Source organism: Hemibagrus wyckioides, linkage group LG18, assembly GCF_019097595.1.
Source record: "Hemibagrus wyckioides isolate EC202008001 linkage group LG18, SWU_Hwy_1.0, whole genome shotgun sequence".
Classification (NCBI taxonomy): Eukaryota; Metazoa; Chordata; class Actinopteri; order Siluriformes; family Bagridae; genus Hemibagrus; species Hemibagrus wyckioides.
Genome location: NC_080727.1, coordinates 12,823,039 through 12,843,963, shown reverse-complemented (window position 1 = coordinate 12,843,963; position 20,925 = coordinate 12,823,039). Strand labels below are relative to the sequence as shown.

The window sequence follows — 20,925 nt, the reverse complement described above, 5'->3', positions numbered from 1 at the left end:
CAAGGCTCTGAGGAGGAAGCATTACCAAAATGTCAAATGATTCTAGTTTTCCAAAATGGCTGCTGCTATAACGTTCCAGAGTTTACTTATACAATGAAGATCATTCATTTGTGTTAATAGATGACAGTAAATTCCTTAATGGATCAGCCACAAATCAGCGGGATGTGGTTTGAGGTGGGTATGGTACAGAAAGACAGACTCAACCTCGGGCATCAAACAAATCTGGGCTGACTCAACGCATATGGGTTAAAAAAAGAGAAGAAGAATCATAATCGGAACAATTAGGAATACATGTATGAGCTAATATTACAACCAGACGTCTATGTGCATGTGAACTGTGGACATTTTGTTAATCCCAGAAGCCTGTGTATATTCCCAGAATGCAGTGCGTTGCTGCCAGCTCTGACCCCCATGATTCTCTGCTGCGTGGGGTCTGCAGCTGCTCTTAATCTGTCTGCTGTCTCGCCTTTCATCCTTCCTTCCATACTGTGGGAAGAGGATGGGTTAAATCAAAGCACTTATGTTCTGTCTACAGGGACACAACTGGGGGTTTGTAAACCCTTAATCGTGTCCCCACAAGCATATTTACTTTTTACTTTTGCCTTATGTCTCGAGTCCAGCCATATTCAAAGCAGAAGCCCGGTGCTGATTGGAAACATCCCATAAGAAATCTGGCCCTGCTCTGGGCGGGTCTAGCACCGCCTTCTATTTATTACCATCTTTTACTACTTTTACAGTACACATCGAGACTCTTTCTGCAGTTATAAGATGTCACTGGTTATTTAAGCCAAATTACTTCCTGTTTTAAGTAGTGCCTGTCATTCTTACAGAGGAATGACAGACTCCCAGTGCCTTCATTTACCTTTCAGAATTTGCAACAGTGAAAAAGAACAGCTATCAACATTCCAGTCCATGCTACATTAAGATAATTATGTGAATGTTGCATAAAAGACACTTGAGTCCAGTCCATCACTGAAATTATACGTTTGTTAGCTTGGATCATGTAACTTACCTCAGTGTGCAAGTTCAGACCAACTCAAGACAACACTAACCCAGACTCAAGGCCACTGCATGCTGCCAATGCCTGAGCAGCTTCTTCATTTCTCCAGACTCACATAGCAGACATTACATCTGCAGCATAGCCATGCATCCACATTTAAGACTCAAAGATAAACCTTGCAAACACTACTATTTCAGCTATGAGATCAGACGAGATGAAACTGAGAGGTCTGATGAATGATAAGGAGATGGATTGATGCCCATCAGTGAGATAATGCGCCCTGATGTCTTCTGTTACACCACATTCTTTTGCTCTAAAAGAACAGCATAAAGTCAAATCACTCATTAAAGGACACCATATCTCAAATCTTAACTCTTCAGTAGAAATGTGAGCGGATTTTAACACTATAGTGCACAGATTCTTTTGAAGCATGCTCATATCAGACAAAGAGCGCCACCGTCAGCTCCCTCAACACACCCCCACTCCACCCTTCATATCACACGTGTTTGGAGAGACAAAAAACTCCCTTGAAATTGGATTTCAATCCTCCCAGATTAAGATCAGACTTCCACCCATACCATATTGGAAAAACATGCCGCCCTAAGCCATTCAGGAATCAAAAGTTCGACTGAAACCATCGGAACATGGTCACTTTTGACCCTGCAGGGGCCGGCCTTCTGATCCCTACTGATCGTTTCCTGAACAGGCCAGGCCTGTGACTGACAGCTCTGAGGCCGAATGTGTCGCCCCGAGGCTCTGCGAGAGCGACCTCTCACTCGCAGTGATTAACCATCACCGGCTGTAACAAAGGCACGCAGTGTTGCTCACGCAGATACACAGACATGTAAATCCAACAAAACAAAGGAGGACACATACAAAATCACAGCTACAAGGCATCAAGCAGGACTTCTCAGCTCAATAAAAATAGACAAAAGTTACTATTAAGAAATTGTTGGTCTGATTTAGTGTTAAATTGTCAGCTACCTTAAATATGCAGGTAGACTACTAATTACAGTTATGAAAATTGTAGCAAACATTCTGTTATCCATTAAACAAATAAAAGTTTTTATGTTTAAATCTCTCTGTAATATCTCTCATCATTTCAAGTCACCTTGTCTTGATATTATCTTTTTCTTTACCTAGCTTCTACCCCTCTGCTGCTGTAACTATGCAAATTTCCTGCTGTGGTATGAGTAAAGGATTATCTTATCTGATCTTAAACTAAACTACTTAAACTACATTAAATTACAGAACTGTTGCTAGCTAAACTACAAAAATCAGAGAAATGTTGCTAGCTAAACTACAGCAAATTGGAGACATATTGCTAGCTAAACTGCATTATATCAGAGAAACTACATTAAATTGGAGACATGCTGTTAGCTAAACTATAAAAATTAATAGCATTGGACAGGTCCTGATATGATGCAGCATTTTTACGTTTACAAAATTACTTTGTTAACCCCTTACATCTCAGTGATTGCCCATTTAAGAACTCTTTAATGCTAAATAAATATCTGCAACGCTAATCCAGATGGATCAGGTGTGTACTGGCTTCAGGAGACAAACTGAATATCAGTATCACTACTTAAATCCCATAATACTGCATTACTATGGAAAATGCAGTTCCTGACAATTAATAGCTTTGCTCCGTGCAGTAAGCCAATTGCCCAAAGCTGTTTAGCTCACACACTTTCGCCTTTTACAAACAATTCTGAAATGTTTGGGGTTGATACGATCTGCTTGACTGCAACCTAAGCAGTTGCTTTCTGCTTGAAATTAAATTCCCTGCTATGTGGGTGTATGATTACCTTAACACTCCACTGTACACTCCAATATGAGCCAAAAAATGCCTGACTGCTGACAGATTGTTTGTTATTTCATCCTCCCTTCGGTTGCATCCGTAGGTCGGAGTAACTGGCTATTTGTTAAAGCGAGTCCGCAACTGTTGAGTCATAAAACTGAGTCACACAGGAAAGAGCTGTGGGCTGTGCACAGGCTCATATTCTCTCACTGCCTATTCCTGTAAAACCTTCCGTTTACCTGACAGCTCCAACATTTCAACTGGTTACACGTCCTACTGCTCTTACTCAAAGTCTCAGGATAATGAGCTCCGTTTTACAATTCCTTTCATATGTGGTCATGTTTAAAAAAAAAGAAAGGAAAGAAAGAAAACACTCTGATCTGCTGTGATCTCACCTAATCACTGTTTATTGTGCAATTCATTCGATCTCTTTATATGCCACACAAACAACTGCGTTGTTTTGGCGTACCCACATGATCTGTCAGTTCATCAGGATGAATCATGCTAAATCCAAAATCTCCTGCGTGCGCCTGCATAAATGAAGCTATCTCCAGAGCCCGAGCTGTCCAGGCAGTCAGACCATTCCTGCGTCTTATTTTGTCTTCCGCCTCTCGCTCTACAGGGATCTGACTCCAGTTGTAAAAACATGGGTTTAGATGCTTGTTTTTAAGAGGCCTCTTGTGAGCATGCGAAAGCTGAAACTTTAAGGCCGTAACAAAGACCCCTTACAGGAAAGACGGTTTTCCATCAGAGTTCATGTTTTTGTTTCAGTCTGTTTTGTCAGGATTGCTGAAGCACAAACGTTTTCTCAGCAACAGCTTTTCTTCTCCCTGCTTGGAATCAGCCGCTTGTCCACAAATTTACCTGTGTACCATGAGGTCATGACTAACGTGTTAATAATAATAATAAAATTAATAAGATTTGTTGTGAAATTGTTCATAAAAATTGAAAATGGTTAAAATGATTTTAATTTTAATGTTAATGTTTCAAATGTAGCAAGTGACTGTAAATTGTAAAATTGTAAAAAGAAACCAGAATATATGATATAAAAATAATAGTTTTTAAAAATAAGATGAATATAAAATCATTTTACTGCACAAAAAAATTATTACTATATTTGGGTTACTCTATGGGAAATAAAGGAGATAATTTTCGCCATAATTCACCAAAAATATAAAAAAAAAGAAATACTAACAAAATATACCTTATTAAACCTATTTCTAGACTTTTTATGTCATTTTATTTTTATTAGTCATTTTATGTTTGAAATACACTTGTACTATTTAGCACATAGTACTAGAAAGAATAAAATATGCTAATTAAGAAAATTTAAAACTTGAAATGAGTAGAAATGGTTTTAATAAAATCACATTTCGTTTATTGTAATGATATAATAAGAAGTAACTAATACATTTGGCTATGTTATTATTATTATTATTATTATTATTATTATTATTACAGTTTCAACTGGTGATTGTTATGTAGCACTGATTTTCATTCGGTTGTACTTTTCAGTTGTACACTTTGTTGTAACCTTTGTGTAGTGTTTTTTTTCTTCAGTCATTTTTCAGTCATCTTCAGTAACCACTTGACAACCTGTGGTCAGAGTTCTGGCAGATTCTGGAACACAGGTCATGAGGCAGGAATACATCATACCATAGGCTGGGCATCAAGCACACACTCATTTACACACACAGTCACATGGACATGGGAGAACATGTGAAACTCTGTAGAAACAGTAACCTGAGCTCAGGATCCAACCAGAGACCCTGGAGCTATGAGACAGTGATGCTACCCTGTTTTTAGTTTCAAAAATGCTTCTTCTAGCTTTAAATTTCATTAATAATAATCCTGGTATCTACCTGCATTCTGTGATTTATGTGGTTTAACGCTTGACTATACTCACATATGTAGTAGTATTCTCTGCCTGGTCGGAACTCAAAGCCCAGCGAGAATGGTGTGAAGAGCTGAAACTTCTCAGAGAACTTGAGAGGCCCGTTGGGAGAGTATGGCCGGTTGCACTCCCAGCGTTTGAAGCCCGTAGCTGTGTGGTCGCAGGAGCTGTAGCCATCATAGTTGACCATGTACAGCATGTAGCGCTCGGTCCTCTCCTCCGGCACGGAGTCCATGTAGTGAGGACAGTAGACATCCAGATAGTCATTGATGCACACATCAAGGTGGTAGTCACCTCGGTAAAATCTGTGAAAAGTGAATAAGGCACATACATTTTTAAAATCACTTGCTAGAGGATAGATAGAGAATGATAAATCATAGATAAAGATTTCTATATATCATGAAGGAATCTAAAACATGTGTGGTGGTAATGAGTAGTGAAATGAATAATCCTAGACTTGACGTTGGAGCTTTAAAGCGATGAGGCTTTTAAGGGCAAAATACGACCCATTGAATAATGAGACTCTGAAGAATTTCAGAGATGACAACGCAAGCTGCTAATCCAAGATTTACTTCTTGAATATAGTGGAAGTAACAGAATTTTTGGGTGATGGGGTGGTGATGTGAGACATGTGAACGACGAACAAGGAAGCATTTTAAAAACATGTACTCCCCAAGGCGACATATAATGTTGCAGAAGAGTTGAACTGGGTCAGGTCTCACAGCTAAATGCTGCTCGCTTACAGCATGGGATCATGTGCTAGTGCCTGGACATGCATGGGGAGACAATGTGAGGTGTTTTGTAGCTTGGAGGGATGCATTAGAGCATCGGCTGATTTTTAACCCAGTGAAAGAACCTCGGGTAAGCAGACACCCAGCAGCGACCCTGCAGCTCACAACTAATGTGAGGTTAACGTCGAGATCCCGCTGTGGACAGAAGCTCTGCTGGTGCATCGACACAAAGATTTCCACTCATTAGATACAATAAAAGACCACTGAGCCCAGATGGAGCTCAAGAGCACTTGGATTATCATTATGTGGATTTCAAATGCACCGCTGGAATACTGATTGTGCCTGCTGTTTGTGAGTGTGTACGAATGTGTTTCTCAAACTCATTATGCACAAAACTTGTGGAGATACATTCGAGAACCATTATTCACCAGGGTGCTACTTCATCCTAACTAAAAAGCAAAAACTAGGCTAAGAAAAAATATTGTCTCTTTCAACCTCACTGCTTTTTATTGCCCAGAATTTTCCACATCATGCATATGCATTTCACTAAATATAATAAGGTCCTGCTTGTGACAGGCCAGGAGGTCTTTAGATTTTTAGCTTATTCGTTACCGTTCTTCCACCCATCACGGGTCACCGATGGTGAAAAGTCAGCCATTTTCTCGGCCAAATCATTAACGGCTTACATTTCCTGCAAGGGTGATTCTGCTCGAGGCAGGCGCTGACGAGACATCATCAACATATGTCTCAAAGCCTCGAGACAGCTCTGCTGACTGACCTGGTGTACATTACGCCTATGCAGCGATTTGCATCCTGGGAAACTCTACTTTAACCATTCAATACCCCAATCAGGACTTCAATTTAGCACATGATCGCAGCCAAAGCACACAGCCATCCACTTGTCCATCAGCGCTTCTTTGAGGCTGTCATACAGGATTAAGGAGAGCAAGGCCGAAAAGGTCTTTTTGCTCTAGGATATTGAGTGGATGTCTTTCCTGGGTCACTGAGGCAAGGGTTCGTGTCAAAAAAAAAATCCAAGAAAACAAACAGCAAAGGATTATTCTGCTCTTTGGGCCATGCAGCCCAAAGCAAAGAAGATGGACCTGTCATATATCAGAAAATCAATAAAGCGGAGGATTAAGGTTGTCACACTGCAACATTTTCATCATCACACTGAAGCATTCATCACTTCTGTTATATGCCTTCAGTGACCATAAGATGTGCTCTGGTGATTCCTGAAGAGAACCGACCCCATTAAACTACAGGAACAAAACAAACAACTCATCAACATGACACTAATTCATTTCTCTATTCATTTGCTGAAGAGTGATGATGCCAGCTGGTCAATAAAGCACACAATGCAATCGCAATTTGTCGTTAAGATAGAAAAACTTGGCCATCTATCACTGCTACTTAACACAAAATACAGAAATGTAGCAAAGCACTGCCATGATGCTAATCCCCTTTCTTCCTACACATCTGTCTCTGTGACCTAGGTTGGATAGGTGATGACCAGGGCAAGCTTCTATCTAAAGAAAGGCAGAGGACTGGTTGTGAAAGCTCTCCTGGTGTTTTCATGATGGAAAACGGGTCACCACAAGGTCAGATTCCTGACATTCAACAATGCATTGAGAAATGGCAGAGGTACTTGGGACTGTTTCAGTGAATTAATGTTTCTACTTAAATGGATCAAATAAATTACATTAGACATTTAGAAACATTTAAAATAGCTGTGTAGTGTACTGCAACGGCACATACTGTACACTGAGGATTTTCAGTTACTCTGGCCCAAAGTTTTAACTTACTGTTTTCCAAAGTTAAAAAAAAAAAAGTATTAAAAAATTATGCAATGAAGTGGTTGACAAAGACAGGAAAAGGAGCAAAGGAAGGGAAGGCCTAAAGAAGTCGTATGAGTAATATACACACTATGACTTTTCAGATCCAGCCATACTAAGACAGCAGGAGAAAGACTGATCATCACTCAGCATCTGTGATAAAGCTGCGATGAGAGCTAAACGTTCAGACCTTCAGCCCACCTGCTCTCACTCAATAAGTGCTTAATCTCCCAGGCCTCTAGAGGGAGCTCTTTAGATGATTACTGACAGGGCTCCCTTGGGCACAGGTCAGCTAAGCCTTTGGCCCGGTGGCCCTTTCAGAGCCACAGATGGAGGGCCTCCATCTCGTATTACAGCTCCCTGAGCAGGCCTAGAGCGATCTTGCACAGTTGGCCCATCATTCACCCAGCGGACGCGACGGCACATCTTCCAGCGCTTCACATATCACTCATCCTCTGCTTCCAAACAAATGTCTGTCCAGAAGCATTAACGTTACACCCACACAATAGTCTGCCAGAGCTCCGTGCTGGGCGTACTTGGCAAAAGCCTCAAAAGGCAGATGAAGGTGGAGTGGAAAAAAAAATGAATAAATAAGACAGCTCCCTTGTTCTATGCATTTCCCATGGAACAAAGACTCATTCTTGGAATTCTATGCACAGAGACAAGAAATATTGCTCTTTACATGAAAAACACATTGATGTGTCTCTATTTGAGTTATGGAAAAAAGGACTACATCAGAGATGGGATAAATCTTTTGTGGCTGTCTGACAGAGATAGGGAGAAGAAAGACGTATGACATTAACATTAACATTCATTTATTTGGCAGATACTTTTATTCAAAGTGACACTGAGCTCAGGCAGATTTCAACCTAAGCATAGAGCAGCTGAGGGTCTTCAATGGCAATTCTGAGATTCATACTAACAACCCCAAGGGCTGAACAGTGGCAGTGGCTTGGGTTTAAACTCATGACCTCAAGGGGCCAATGACTCTGTGGGAGTTCTGGCATTTGAATTTACAATCTCAAGAGCCAATAGATCGTTACCTGTCACAGGATCACCTTTGACCTCACAGCTTTCTGGTTACTAGCACCGAACCTTGAGGTACCTCTCAATGTCTTATCTCGATGAAGGGAAAGATAGTGTGAGTGAGTGGGAATGGCTTTATCAGTCTGTCTGAGATTGGTGTGTGTTTTACATGCAAAATTTATAGAAGATGTTCTGAATGGTGTGGGTAAAGCTGACCGTTCTCATGTCACCCTGATTAGCGATGAGTGCGTGCCACAGCATGGCGAGTGTCACTTATCGCCTCCCCACCCAGCAGGACTCTGTCACTCCCATCTTGGTTAACCCTCAGGCTTGACAACCAACACACGCTGACCCACACCATTCTGACAGCTGACCTTCACGCACAGTTTCCATGGTGCTGTCTCACAATGTTAAGCGCACAAGGAACATAAAAGCTCCTTCACGGTCCGCATACCTTGAGTTTTTCCATAGCTTCATGCCCTTTTGAAATGATGCACTGCACTAAAATAAAAAAACTCATTACCTAGAGTGGCACAATCTGAGCAGGAAGCATCTCAGTGCGCTATCAATCTCCAATAACTAGATTGATGAGAAAGAGTGCCTGTCACAAAGTACACTCTAGTGAGACTGATGAACACCCAGTCTCCTGTGAGGTCAGAAACAAAGGTCAGGGGGCATAGAGTGCTTATTATTTTAATGGAGGCCCTATTATTCAGCGGAGACTAAAAAGCGCGACCCATGGGTCGTCCATCTTTAGGGGTGCCTTAAAAGGTTATGCACTTCGCTGAGATACAGGAAGTGTGATTAACTCAGTGAAAAGGTAAATCTCTTGGTCTGGCAAACATGAACAGATTGTCCTTAAGCAAAACAAATAAGCAACATGGGCTAAAATGGGAGTCCAAGTCTAACTTAATGGCAAAAGTGTCTTCCACTGATGGCTTTGTTTCAGCCTGAGGCAAATCTGCACACATACACCATCGCATCAAAGGCAAATCAATTAAAGTAAGGAAGCAGTTAGCTAGCCACAAACCTTGGCTTCATACCAACAAGCCACACTAATTTTCTGTGGTGTTCAGATAGCCGTTTATGGGCAATTTGAAAAACTGTCAACAGTGCATTGTATTGAAACTGCCTGGCGGAGGAGATTTTAAAGTCCAGTTTGGATCGATTGGCTGAGGTGAATGGATGCTATCTATTCTGGTAGAGCCTGAAATGAGCACAGAGAGAGTGAGAGGGTGGTCTACATGCTGGCTGGCTGACCATTTTATCTTCGACAAATGCAGCAGCTACAGAAAAACATTGCATGTAACGTAATGTAACTGCTAAACTTAGAGCACCCTCGGAGTGCCTAGCATGCCCAGGCCCCAGACACCTGGTGCCCTCAATCTCTCTTGCCCTGTCCAGGCTTTCCCCTCAGAGCCTGTCAAAACCTCCTCCATCAGCTAGCCGGCTGGTCCACAGGGCTCTCAGCCAGCAAACACACACACAAACACACTCTTTTTCACAGTTTACTCATAACGGAACGTAAGGTAAGATATCAGACAAATCTGAAAACACTGTTGGGCGTGGCCTGATAGTCTAATGAGCGTGATTATTTAACATCTAGTCTAGTTAGTCTTGCTTTCACCGTTAGGTCACTTGGACTCAGAGATAACGATACAAGCCTTGTGACAGGTGAGGGTCCATGAACTTTACCGCAGATTATAGAAAATGAGGAGAAATTCAGGCAAAGTGCATTGGAGAGTTGCCAATTATTCACACTTTGCACTATTTATTACAAGACCAGCTTTAACCTAATTAGAAAGCTTTGAGAGGTTTGATGGGGCATCTTCTGAAGCATTTGCATATTAAATTCAGCAACTTTGCATAATAGGTTTAGGAAAGATACAGTCCTAGGACAATTTTAGAGATAAAATCCAGACTTTTCTCAGAGATGATTATACAGCATGCATCACAGAATTTCTGAAACAGAAAACTGTCTAAAACACGATCTTTAATTTTTCCTCATTGGCAAACATTTCAGTAACCCGAGAACCATGCTTTCAGATAGATGTTCCATCTCAGAGAGATGATCAACTTTCACCTATTCTTGAGAAACAACTCATCCCCCTGACTGACTTTCTATCAGACTGCTCAGAATGGGCAACACGGACAAACTGTAGTCTGGCAGCCGACTCTTCATGTCTGAGCCAAGTCCACTCCTTCCCCAGCCTGGCCAGGTCCCTCATACTCCTCTCATAAACACCAGGATTTACCATCTCCATCTGATGATAGGTGATAAAGCAGGACAGAGCACCTGCCCATAAATCAGCTTCCTCTGCTTCTGTCCTACTTTCACCAAACAGAGAACAGCCTAATGGACGGAGACGACGGTGAAAAGGAGAACAACTACTAGGACTGCCAAAATGCTTTAAAAAATTACAATCCACTCTTAATGACTTAAAATTTAGTACCCGAAAGTATGTGAATAATAAATATCCCAAATAGTCAAGTCATTTAATGTAATGGCAGATGATGAGCTCACTATTCAGATTGTTTAGGTGTTGATTAATTTTCTATAGCAGCAGCTCAGTGCAGCTATAAATTGCAGCTTTATATTAATGCACTCCTTCTAATATGTCAGCATTTCTGTAGTAACAGCTCTTTCTCAGGGATGCTGGTCACTCCACATTAAAACTTGTAATTATTTCATATTAACTTTTTTTTTTTTGCAAAAAGACATTTATTTAACATTTAAAGATTGAGGCTTCAGTATCAGCACTTTGTAAAAGTCAGAGGTAAAGCTTTGCATTGTTTACATTGTTACAAATAGAAAGGTCTTCATGACATAAGAGTTTATGAGTTTAAGTTTCTTGCTAATATAAGATGAAACATATTAGTATATGACTTTCTTGGAGAAAGAAAGGCTGAGGTTAGGGAACAACTGTGAAAACATGAACTAATTTGTTTGGTGGATATTCCCCTATATGTGTTACTAAGAATAATGGTTTAATAAATTAATAGAATGTATTGGTCGGCAAATTAGTGAGATATAAGTAGGAAAAAAGCACCTCCTAGAAGAAGTGACTCCACTTCATCACATTACCTCACATGTTTTATGTTATTTTATACTGTACTGGTTGGTAACTACCAAACTTTATACAGTGCCTGGTTGTTTATTTATGGTTAATTGCTCAGTGATGATATCATGATGTAACACCAGCCAGCTAGCTGCTTTCATGGCTAAACAGCTAGCTAGCTAAACTTTAATAACAGACAGTTAAGTTAAATCTTCATTTTTTTTCTGTTTAGCCATTAGAAGAATATGTGTGTAATATCTGAAGAGAAAAATCTGTTTTCGTCAGTTGCTTTTGCAAGCTCATTCTGATTCAAGGGCATTCCAGGTCTTGAACACAGTGTGTTCTCTAAAGGAGGTGGTCATTTCTAGCGCAATCCCACAAAACCCTGCTCTCATATCTACTTCCTGACCTGAGGGCTCCAAGTTCAACAAGCTCTTTTGAGAAAATATTTTGCATGAGCCGCGGTTGCATGATTGACATCGTAAGATAATACCCCAGCTCAAAACACTGCAATTGCTGTGGTATTCGTTTTGAAGTCTTCAATTGCAGCCCTGTAATAGAAACATATTAAATCTACATTTGGGCTATTTTTGTTTGATGAGGATGAAGGACATTTAGCGAGCATATTATCGTCATGGCTGTGCTTGATTAGCTTGTTAGACATGAATCTGAGTTCAGCTGCACATTAATACAGGCCTGTAATGCATCAGATATGCACCGTTATTTATTTAGCATGCAGACTAAAGCGATTAGGGCTACTCAGTAAACTGCACGCCACCACATTTACCCCGTTGTCTCAGGAAAGGGTTATTGCTATGCAGTAGTTACCACTCTATTGTTAGAACCACAAATTCTTTGGCTGTTCTCACTTTAAGGGACGTAGAGAGTGGCCTTGCCCTGCAAACAGAAGAGCAACAAAGCAGAATGATGAGATAGCAAAGCTGACACACACATGACGCTATGTATTAATACACTGTCCAGTCGAGTGACAGGCACGGCAGGGCCTCATCCAGCCCCACGCACAGCGAGAAATGGAGATATGACAGTTGTGTTACAGACTCTGAGCATCAGCCCTCCTTCTTGCTTATTATAGCGCTTACAGTGCATCCCTAACTCGTTCCACTGTAACATTAACGTTGTTCCTGGCCTGTCTAATCACTAACAGACTCATGTCTACTCACTAAATGTTTGCCAATGACTGGTTTATTTATGCGTCTGGGAAAAATCACTAAAAGACCTTTTTTTGCTCAATCATGCATGTGGCAGTTGTGGGAAGGGAAATGAAAAAAAAGGAAAGGGAAGGGAAGGGAAGGACAGGATAAGGAAGGACATGGTAGGATAGGACAAGACAGGAAAGGAAAGGAAAGGACAGGACAGGACAAGGCAGTAAAGAAAAAGGGAAAGGAAAGAACAGGACAGGAAAGGACAGGACAGGACAGGACAGGAAAGGAACATAACTTAGAAGCACCATTCGAGGTTTCTGACTATATGCTAATGTAAAGATGTAGATCGACACAAAAAAGGATCCAGTCTGTCAGTCTTACTGAAGCTTCATTAGCTAACTGGAACATTATGGGAACTCAACTCCATGATTCTGTAGCTAAGCTGTCACTGCTGTCCAATGCATCTGGCTCTTATTGACATAATTGTAGCTCTGTTTTTGTCCCAAGGCAAAATGAAGTGCTTTTGGAAGCCTCAAATAAAATCCTAATAAGGTATAAATTATATCACTTACTGAATCGAATACTTCAGCAGCTCATAAGTGCTTGGAGAGAGCTTATAACTGAATCGTAAAATCAATAAACTGTTAAGTGGGAAAATGAAGCAATCCAGCAAGCTTGAGGTTTGTGCTGCTGAAACAGTCCCAGCCTACGCCTGACTCACAAACCTTGACCTAACACAAAGAATCTGTGCTTATTCATTTCACAGCAAAACGGCTTCCAGGCCTGGAGAGAGACTCTCGTCCACCCTCAACTCTGGCTTTTGGACTTTCGAGTCAGAGTGGGCACCCGCCTGCTTGAATTTCCTTTCGGAGATGAAAGAAAATGCAAAGGTGCTTATTTGCACAGTATATTGAAGGATTTTTTTCCTTTATTTATTTTGAGATTCACATGTCTGTATGTGAGTATTATTTTGGGGGGATTTATATGCTGATGTTTAGGAGTGGGTGAGAGGATAATTTTATTTATTTATTTTTTTAAATTTCAGTGACACCCTATCATAAACAAGGTTTGCTAACAAAGAACTGCATTTAAAACCAAAACCACTTTTTAAATATTCCTCTAATTAGCAGCTTTCGATAGATTTTATAACTGTTTTAATGAACCTAAAAAGTGTATTGTGGCATAATTTATTACGGTATCTATATTACATTGTCAACTTACACTTGATCTGTATTTTTAGACAAATATGCATCTTTGTTCTAAAAGAGCTTTTCTGTTAACCAGCCACAATAAAATCAAATCTAATAAAAAAAAGGAGTAAATAATATGCATAAAAAAGAAGATATTATTGCAAAGAGATGTAGAGTTTTATAAACACTGTACCAACAAAAAATTAAAAGCTGGACCTGTTTGGCATTGCGTTCTATGCAGCAAAAGGAGCAGAGCTATCAGTGGAACTTTTTTTGTTTTTGAAATTAGGGTGAAAGCCACTACACAGCAGATGCAAATTACGAGAAAAAATGATCAGGGCAGCCATTTTGGATGTAAAAATGCCTGGTTGTTCCTGTAGAGGCTCAGTGACATGAGATTCTGCAGTTATTTGAGTGATTTCAGAGTGTACTGCTCTGCAGGAAATATATTTGATATATTTTACAGTTAAAAGTGCATGATTAATGATTACAAAGTAATGCCCCAGGTTACAAAGACCAGTGAAGCATGCTAAGCAGCCACTAGAGAGTCCATAGCATTCTTTTTTTTTTTAAGTCATTTTTGCCTCCTCTTTTTTCATTTTCATCTGATTGTAATCTATTGTAACCTCTTAAAAATGCTTAGACAGACTTGCTTAGTCCTGTAATCTCTGACTCGCATCATTCTGTCCGAACGCTTTGGGAAATACCTGAGAATTTGTACAAGGTTAAGGTTGAGGAGTTCTGCAGTGCGGTCGGATGTCCGCTGATGATTTTGCACTTTCTCTAATCCTCTTTCGGTGCTAAAGAAACGCAGGTGAGCATTGATTCAGAAAAAAAAAAAAGATCCCAAAGCAAGAGGTAAAATCCTTATTGTGAGCCGGATAAGAAAGTATATACCGGCAGAGATAAACCACAGAAAAATAACTCGGACAACACAGCACAGGAAATCATTTGGTGGTCTTTTTGAATGGTGGGAAATTCGAACTAACCGCATGACTACAGCTAAAGGCTCTGAGGGATCAGTATCTGCACAAAAAAAGCACGGAACACAAACCCACGTACACAAACGCAACAATAAATAACATACGCGGAGAAAAAAGCCGGGCCCACATTCAGTGCTGCCATGCATAGCATTCATCTGTGCCTGCTGGCTCTTGTCCCTTCACACTTGTCACTCTGAAATTCAGCCACTCGAATGTTTTCGAGTCATCTGAAGAGCCTCTTACGGGGTTGTTAGCGTGGGGGAAGTGTCAGGTGACAAAGCCTCACGGGGGGCCCTCTCCAATCGCCAGGCACTTCAGCTTGTTGTCTACACAACGGCTAATTGGAAAAAACTATGGGGTTTGAAAATCCAAGGTTTAATCAGTATTTAGCACCATCTGGACGTGGGCTGCTGGCCTCCTTCTGCTTCTCTTTATTCAAGACTTCCTGTTAAAGCCGGGGACTGTCAAACCCTGCCACAAAATGGAGATGGACGACGAGAGAGATGTGTGCATGCTGTATAACACTGAAGTCTTTTTTACATTTTTTGTTTTTGAGCGGAGATTGATCATGCCTTATAAACGGCGAACAGATGTGCGTCAGGTTTCTATTAAGGGATCTGGAGAGAAATATTTTTTTTTCCATGGTACAGTAAATTCCATGTTCAAGATCCGATACACACGCAGGTGGCTGCAACTTGCGTTTCAATGCAACGTCATTGTGTCCTTCAATCCCTCATCGCTTTGCTCTGGATCTTTCAGCGAGAAAGCTGTTGCCTCAGCAGAAGAGAACAGTAGTCCCTAATGAGTCTTTCACAGCGCTGCAGCGTTAACAGCAGGTCTTTCACACTGCTGCATTGGAAACTGCCATGGCTGCCAAGTCTTTCTTCCATCGACAGGTCATGCTGAGGCATTTAACATGTTTTTTAGAGTACGCTCCTCACACACAAACACCACACAAAGCATTGGAAGATTTGGTTATTCTCACTACAAATCCAAGTGCAAATAGGGCAGAAAGGGAGAGGGACTTAGTGGTTTCCAGATTGCTTTAGAAAAGGGGATGAAAGCAGCTGCACATGTTTACCAAAGAATGAGAGGATGGCAGCATGAAAGACAAAACATGCTTTTTCCTCTCTAAGAAAAAATGCACAACACATCCAGAACTACAGCTGCCACTACCGGCATGCTTTATGTCCCCAGGTACTGGTGCTTTCGACCAGTCAGCTTTCTTTGGCAGTATTGATTCAGTTACGTCACAAAAATACTGGAGGCATGAAATGATGACATCATGATTTTTGGGGGGAAGAGTCATTACTGAATTGCTACATTAACCCAAGCAACTGGTTTTATTTACTGCGACAAAAAATGGGCAGGAATCGTCTTTTTTCATAAATTAAAAAAAGGTATTCTCTGTAAACATTGTTAATAAATATAATATAATTAACATTAAAAGCAATTTGCTTTAGAAATACTAAAAAGAAGAAATAAAGTCTCTGGGATTTTGTATAGGGTGATATTAATTGGGGAATTTTGTGGAAAAAATGGTAGAACAGGGAGCACTGCTGGCTCACGGCATCAAATTTGAACTTGGGTTATTTTCTGTGTGGACATTATGTGCATTTCCCATTTGTGTCCACAGGTTTCCTCTGGGTTCTCTGGTTTCCTCCCACATCCCAAAAACATGCAAGTAGGTAAATGAAGCCTTAGATTTTAAATATATTTCTGTGCATGGACTGCTGACTCGTCCAGCATGTACACTACCTGCCTGAATCCACTTCAATTAATCAAGTACAAAGTTGGAATGGAAGATTCCAACATTATAACATAAAAACATAGATACACACTGAAGAAACAAAAAAACATGTCTTATCTTGCACACAATTGTTGCTCAACTGTAAAGTATTTCACTCAGGATGGCGAAATTGGCTCTCAACACCAGAACTTTCTTTTTCAGGCTACTTTTAGCAATAATCTCCCACGTATGATCATGCACTAGCCATTTCTTCAAGTGGACCTCAGTTCTTTGTAGGAGAAAAAGTCTCAGTGGCTGGAGTTGGAGAACTTTCAGCCTTTCTGCCTTTGTTCAGCAAGTAGCAGAGCTGTTACAGGATATCATGTACATCAGAAAATCTTTGTCTAAGCCAATTAAAAGTCCATAGCTGTCTTTCATCATCTCGTCATGTCTTTTCCCTCCTCGAGGAATTCCCTGCCACCCCGAGGCCGTTTATGTGTGCTGCTGTTTGGAGTAAACATGATCATCTCCATTTCACAGCACTATCATCTTGCTCATCTAAGAGGATTTGAAATATGAGATGCGCAGAGCTCTTTTCCTCTCTGTGAGAGCTGGACGAGTTTCCAAATTGAAACCCAGGCACCGTTCACCGCTCATCTAATGAGACTTAAGCTCACCTCTCACAAAGAAACGCTTAGGTCCCTGATATCCTTCGGTATAAACCTGTCCTAACATGAGGTTTATCACTGGCACAGTGGTAAATCAGCTCTGGGGGATGAGTGCACTGAGGACAGCAAGCATTAAGAGGATGTGGAAATAGTTAATAGGAAAGACACAAAGCATGTTTGTTTTATCAATGGGCTTGGCTGCAGCCTCCGAGGGATAAGATTGAGACAGAATACATGAGTGAAAGTAAGAGAGAGAGAGAGAGAGAAAGATAAAGAGATGGAAACTCTATTTTTAATACATTAGCAGAACAATGGCGTACTGTAACCAATCCAGGTGTAAATATTTTTGGAACATTTTTTAACCAACTCCAGCCTTAGTGTGTTTTGCTGCAGGCTAAATAACAAAGTAAGGTTGCTGCTTGGTGACAGGCCAATGTTGAAAAGTGTAGACGTTGTTGCCGGGGTGAGGTTTCAGAGCACACGTTTGAAATAGCTACTAGGAATTTCCCATAAAGCGTCGAAACAGCACATTAGCGGGTGTTGCAAACGCTCGGCTTGTCATAATCCAGAAAGTGAAAAATATGCCTCAACAAAAAGCCATTCATTTTCCTGTTGTGAATCACGATGGTAGTTTCGCCAACATGCGTCCTTCGGCACCTCCACCCAGCGAGGCGTAGCTCTTTTTCCTGTGAGGTGGAACCAAATACGATTCCACATGGAGATGCCGTCAAGTTGTCAGACTCAGAGCCCAACCTGATGTTACACAAATGGATACTGTCCATGGCACATGAGGTTGAGATACCCTTATCTGGGTCTCAGAGAGCACAACTCCTTTTTCTGCACTCCTCCCACTCCAGTGCTACTGCATGGTAGAGGATGACCGACTCCCGCTCTATCTTTGGAATGTTGGAATCTAATCTGTGGAACACTCGGGGCCTGGGAGAAGACCCTCCGCGTTGACAGTCGGCCTCTTCAGACAGACACCTTGGGCTGGTCAGGAATTCCAGGGGCTGATTAGCACTGGGCTCAAAGCCTCATCTCTCTGCACTTCCCACCCCCACATCCACCCTCAAGCACTGCTCTCACAGTCCTGATCAGGTCTCAGGAAGGACAACAACAGTCCAAACCCTGCCCTTGAGCTGTCTCAGTCCATACCTCACCTCACAGCCAGAAGGGATCGATTAAACACAGCGTGAGAACAATAGATAAAGGCATTGCAAAGTGACAAGACAAGAATTTATAGCCATGTCACTATGTATGCCTGGTGACAAGAAATTTCCATCCTCTGATTTTTTTTGTTGAGTTTCTGGTTTCCTTCACAACATACTAACAAAATATGAATGCGTTAGTTGAATATCTGAAATCGGGCATGTATCTGCGCAATATCAGCCAAACCGTGGGATTCTGGATGTAGATTTTCCAAATTGACATATTTTAATAATTATGACATACTTTTTTTCTGGTTTTTAAATCAAGTCTGTGAAATTTCATTTGACCTAACCTCTTTTTAGTTTGGATTAGTTTCATAGGGGAGGTGAGGCAAAATCATTTGTATCAGGGATTTCGGTATCGTCTGTCTCAAATCCATTGCATGACACAGTCACATGAACCACAAATGATCGAACACAACTTGGACAACCAAGCTGACTACAACGGAATTTATAATAAAGGTCAATACATTCAATTTGTATTAACATGTATGTAGTAAACACTGACATTTTTAAGCAAAAAACCTGATTCTGATCTTTGAGATATCAGAAATAATAACTACAGATGACATTATTATCAGACATATATGTAAGGAAACCTAATTGTCATCAATTGCGATATAATCATATTTAGTCTGATGTATTTTCTGACGTGCATGTGCACAAATAAAATCTCTAACACCATGCCTGCTAAACACTGACAAAGAAACACTTCTTTTCCAAATCCTGAAATACATGTTTACCGTATCTGACATGACTAATTGTTTTTTATGAGAAAAAAAAAGAACTTGGCTTGTTTTAATTTTACATCATATCTATCGTCATTGGTGAGTTTTTTGGCAGGTCATAATGCAGCTGTAGAAACACGTTCATCATTTAATTAGGAAGAAAAGCAATTATTGTGTGATTCATGTACACCCAAATATTTCCTGTTATCACTTCAGTAAAGTGTGTGTAAACATCTTGGATTAATTAATAGCCAAAATCTGATCCAGTTATAGGTTTTTTGTTCACATAAATGCAATCACATCAGTATCAGATGTATTAATGTGGTGTACGGGCTAAAGATCAGAGTTCTGCTAGCTACATGAGACAATGAAACAGTAACATCCAGATTTAAAGGGTGAAAAGAAATACTTTAAAAAAAGGACTCAAAAAAGAGCCTCTGTTTTCTAACAGATGGGGCAAAGCTGTCCAGAGGGACAAAGACTTCAGTGTCATGCAGGTGCTTCTCCCAGCCTCCCAAACCTCCCTAATCCAATAACAAAACACAGATCAGGAATTATTGACACACTCTGTCTCTGCACCGTCTGGGCCTTAAATAAAGTCCAGAGGTGAGGGAGGGACGAGCGGTTCATCAACTCTACGCTGTAGACTGTATCTCATGCTGTACACCTCACTTAATTCTCACTCTCACTCCCTTCCACTTTCTCAAACTCAGGGAGGGCAAGCGGTGGATCTGCATGATGAATGAGCCATGAGAGATTTGTTTTGTGTCTCGCTTTCTATCTCTCTCCGTCTCTACCCCCGGTGCTCCGCTAATGAGTGTGCCGCTTGCCGGCGCACGGTGGCTGGCCATCAATATCCCTCCATCTGGCAGGTATAGAGGAGGGGAGCGGATGAGCCTCCGGCAGGCCCACATCTGCTTAAGCATCCATGCTCTGCTGCTGGTCTACTTCACCACACACACACCACACACACATACGCGGTGAAGGTGGCATTGCTAATGCAACGGGTCTTGTTAGCGTGCACACCGATGAAGCTCTTTTTTATTACATCACTCCCACATGTTTCTAGTGAACGGATATAACGTGCCACAGATGTCTGCCATGAGCAGTCGTGTTCTTTGGCGAATCCAGGTTGCATAAAACGTGCAAGTACATGCCGTGCTGGCACATGATAGATTTCACTACCCGATAGCTCAGACATCAGACACAAATTCTTCCTTAGGCTCCCAAAGACGGTCTGTTATGGTCCCGCAACATTCCCAACCAATTATATAAACAGAGTGGCTCAATCTCCTACCTGAGCCCAAGGCGTACATACATGATAGAGAGAGCGATACTGAGTGAGGAGACAAAGAAAGAAAAAAAGAGGGAAAGATAGAAAATGAAAAAGAAAGGGTGAGATAGAGGAAAGAAGAAAGACTTCAGAGGCTTCAATGTGGTTCCTGTATTTCATTACATTTCCATCCCATTATTCAGCCACAGCTGTTTGGGTGGCCGAACATTTAAACAGCTGTTATTTTACTGAATTGGCAGAATGAGGACGCGGCCATTTCAGCATTTTCCCCACTGTAAAAGGTTTATGCATATGAGCAATTTGCCTTTAAATGGATGAATATTAAAGGAAATGTTCCGTGAAAACATTTATGTAATCTAAGTCTAAAAGTAATGGAATTCTAATTCATCTAAAATATTTTGCACTAATACTCAACCCGAGGCAGTTATTTGTGTGTGGGCAGACATTTCCAAAAAATTATTTTTGGGAAGTTACATTATTGGTTGCTAACACTGCAATGTGCAAAATTAGGAGAAAAAAAAAGGAGCAATCCTCAGACAGTATTGACAAAGATGTCTATACATATGAGGTAGCTAGAATAGTGATTTGAAATACTTCAGTGTCACTATGAAGCAGG

At 40.9% G+C, this 20,925-nt stretch overlaps 1 protein-coding gene across 1 annotated transcript in view; it reads right to left on the bottom strand.

Moving 5' to 3' along the window:
- Window positions 1–20,925, bottom strand: part of efna5a (ephrin-A5a) — a 62,444-nt gene that overhangs the window by 8,700 nt on the left and 32,819 nt on the right. The window contains exon 2 of the mRNA XM_058415567.1: window positions 4,708–5,000. Within this exon, the coding sequence (XP_058271550.1) occupies window positions 4,708–5,000 (293 nt within the window). The remainder of the gene's footprint in view (window positions 1–4,707; window positions 5,001–20,925) is intronic.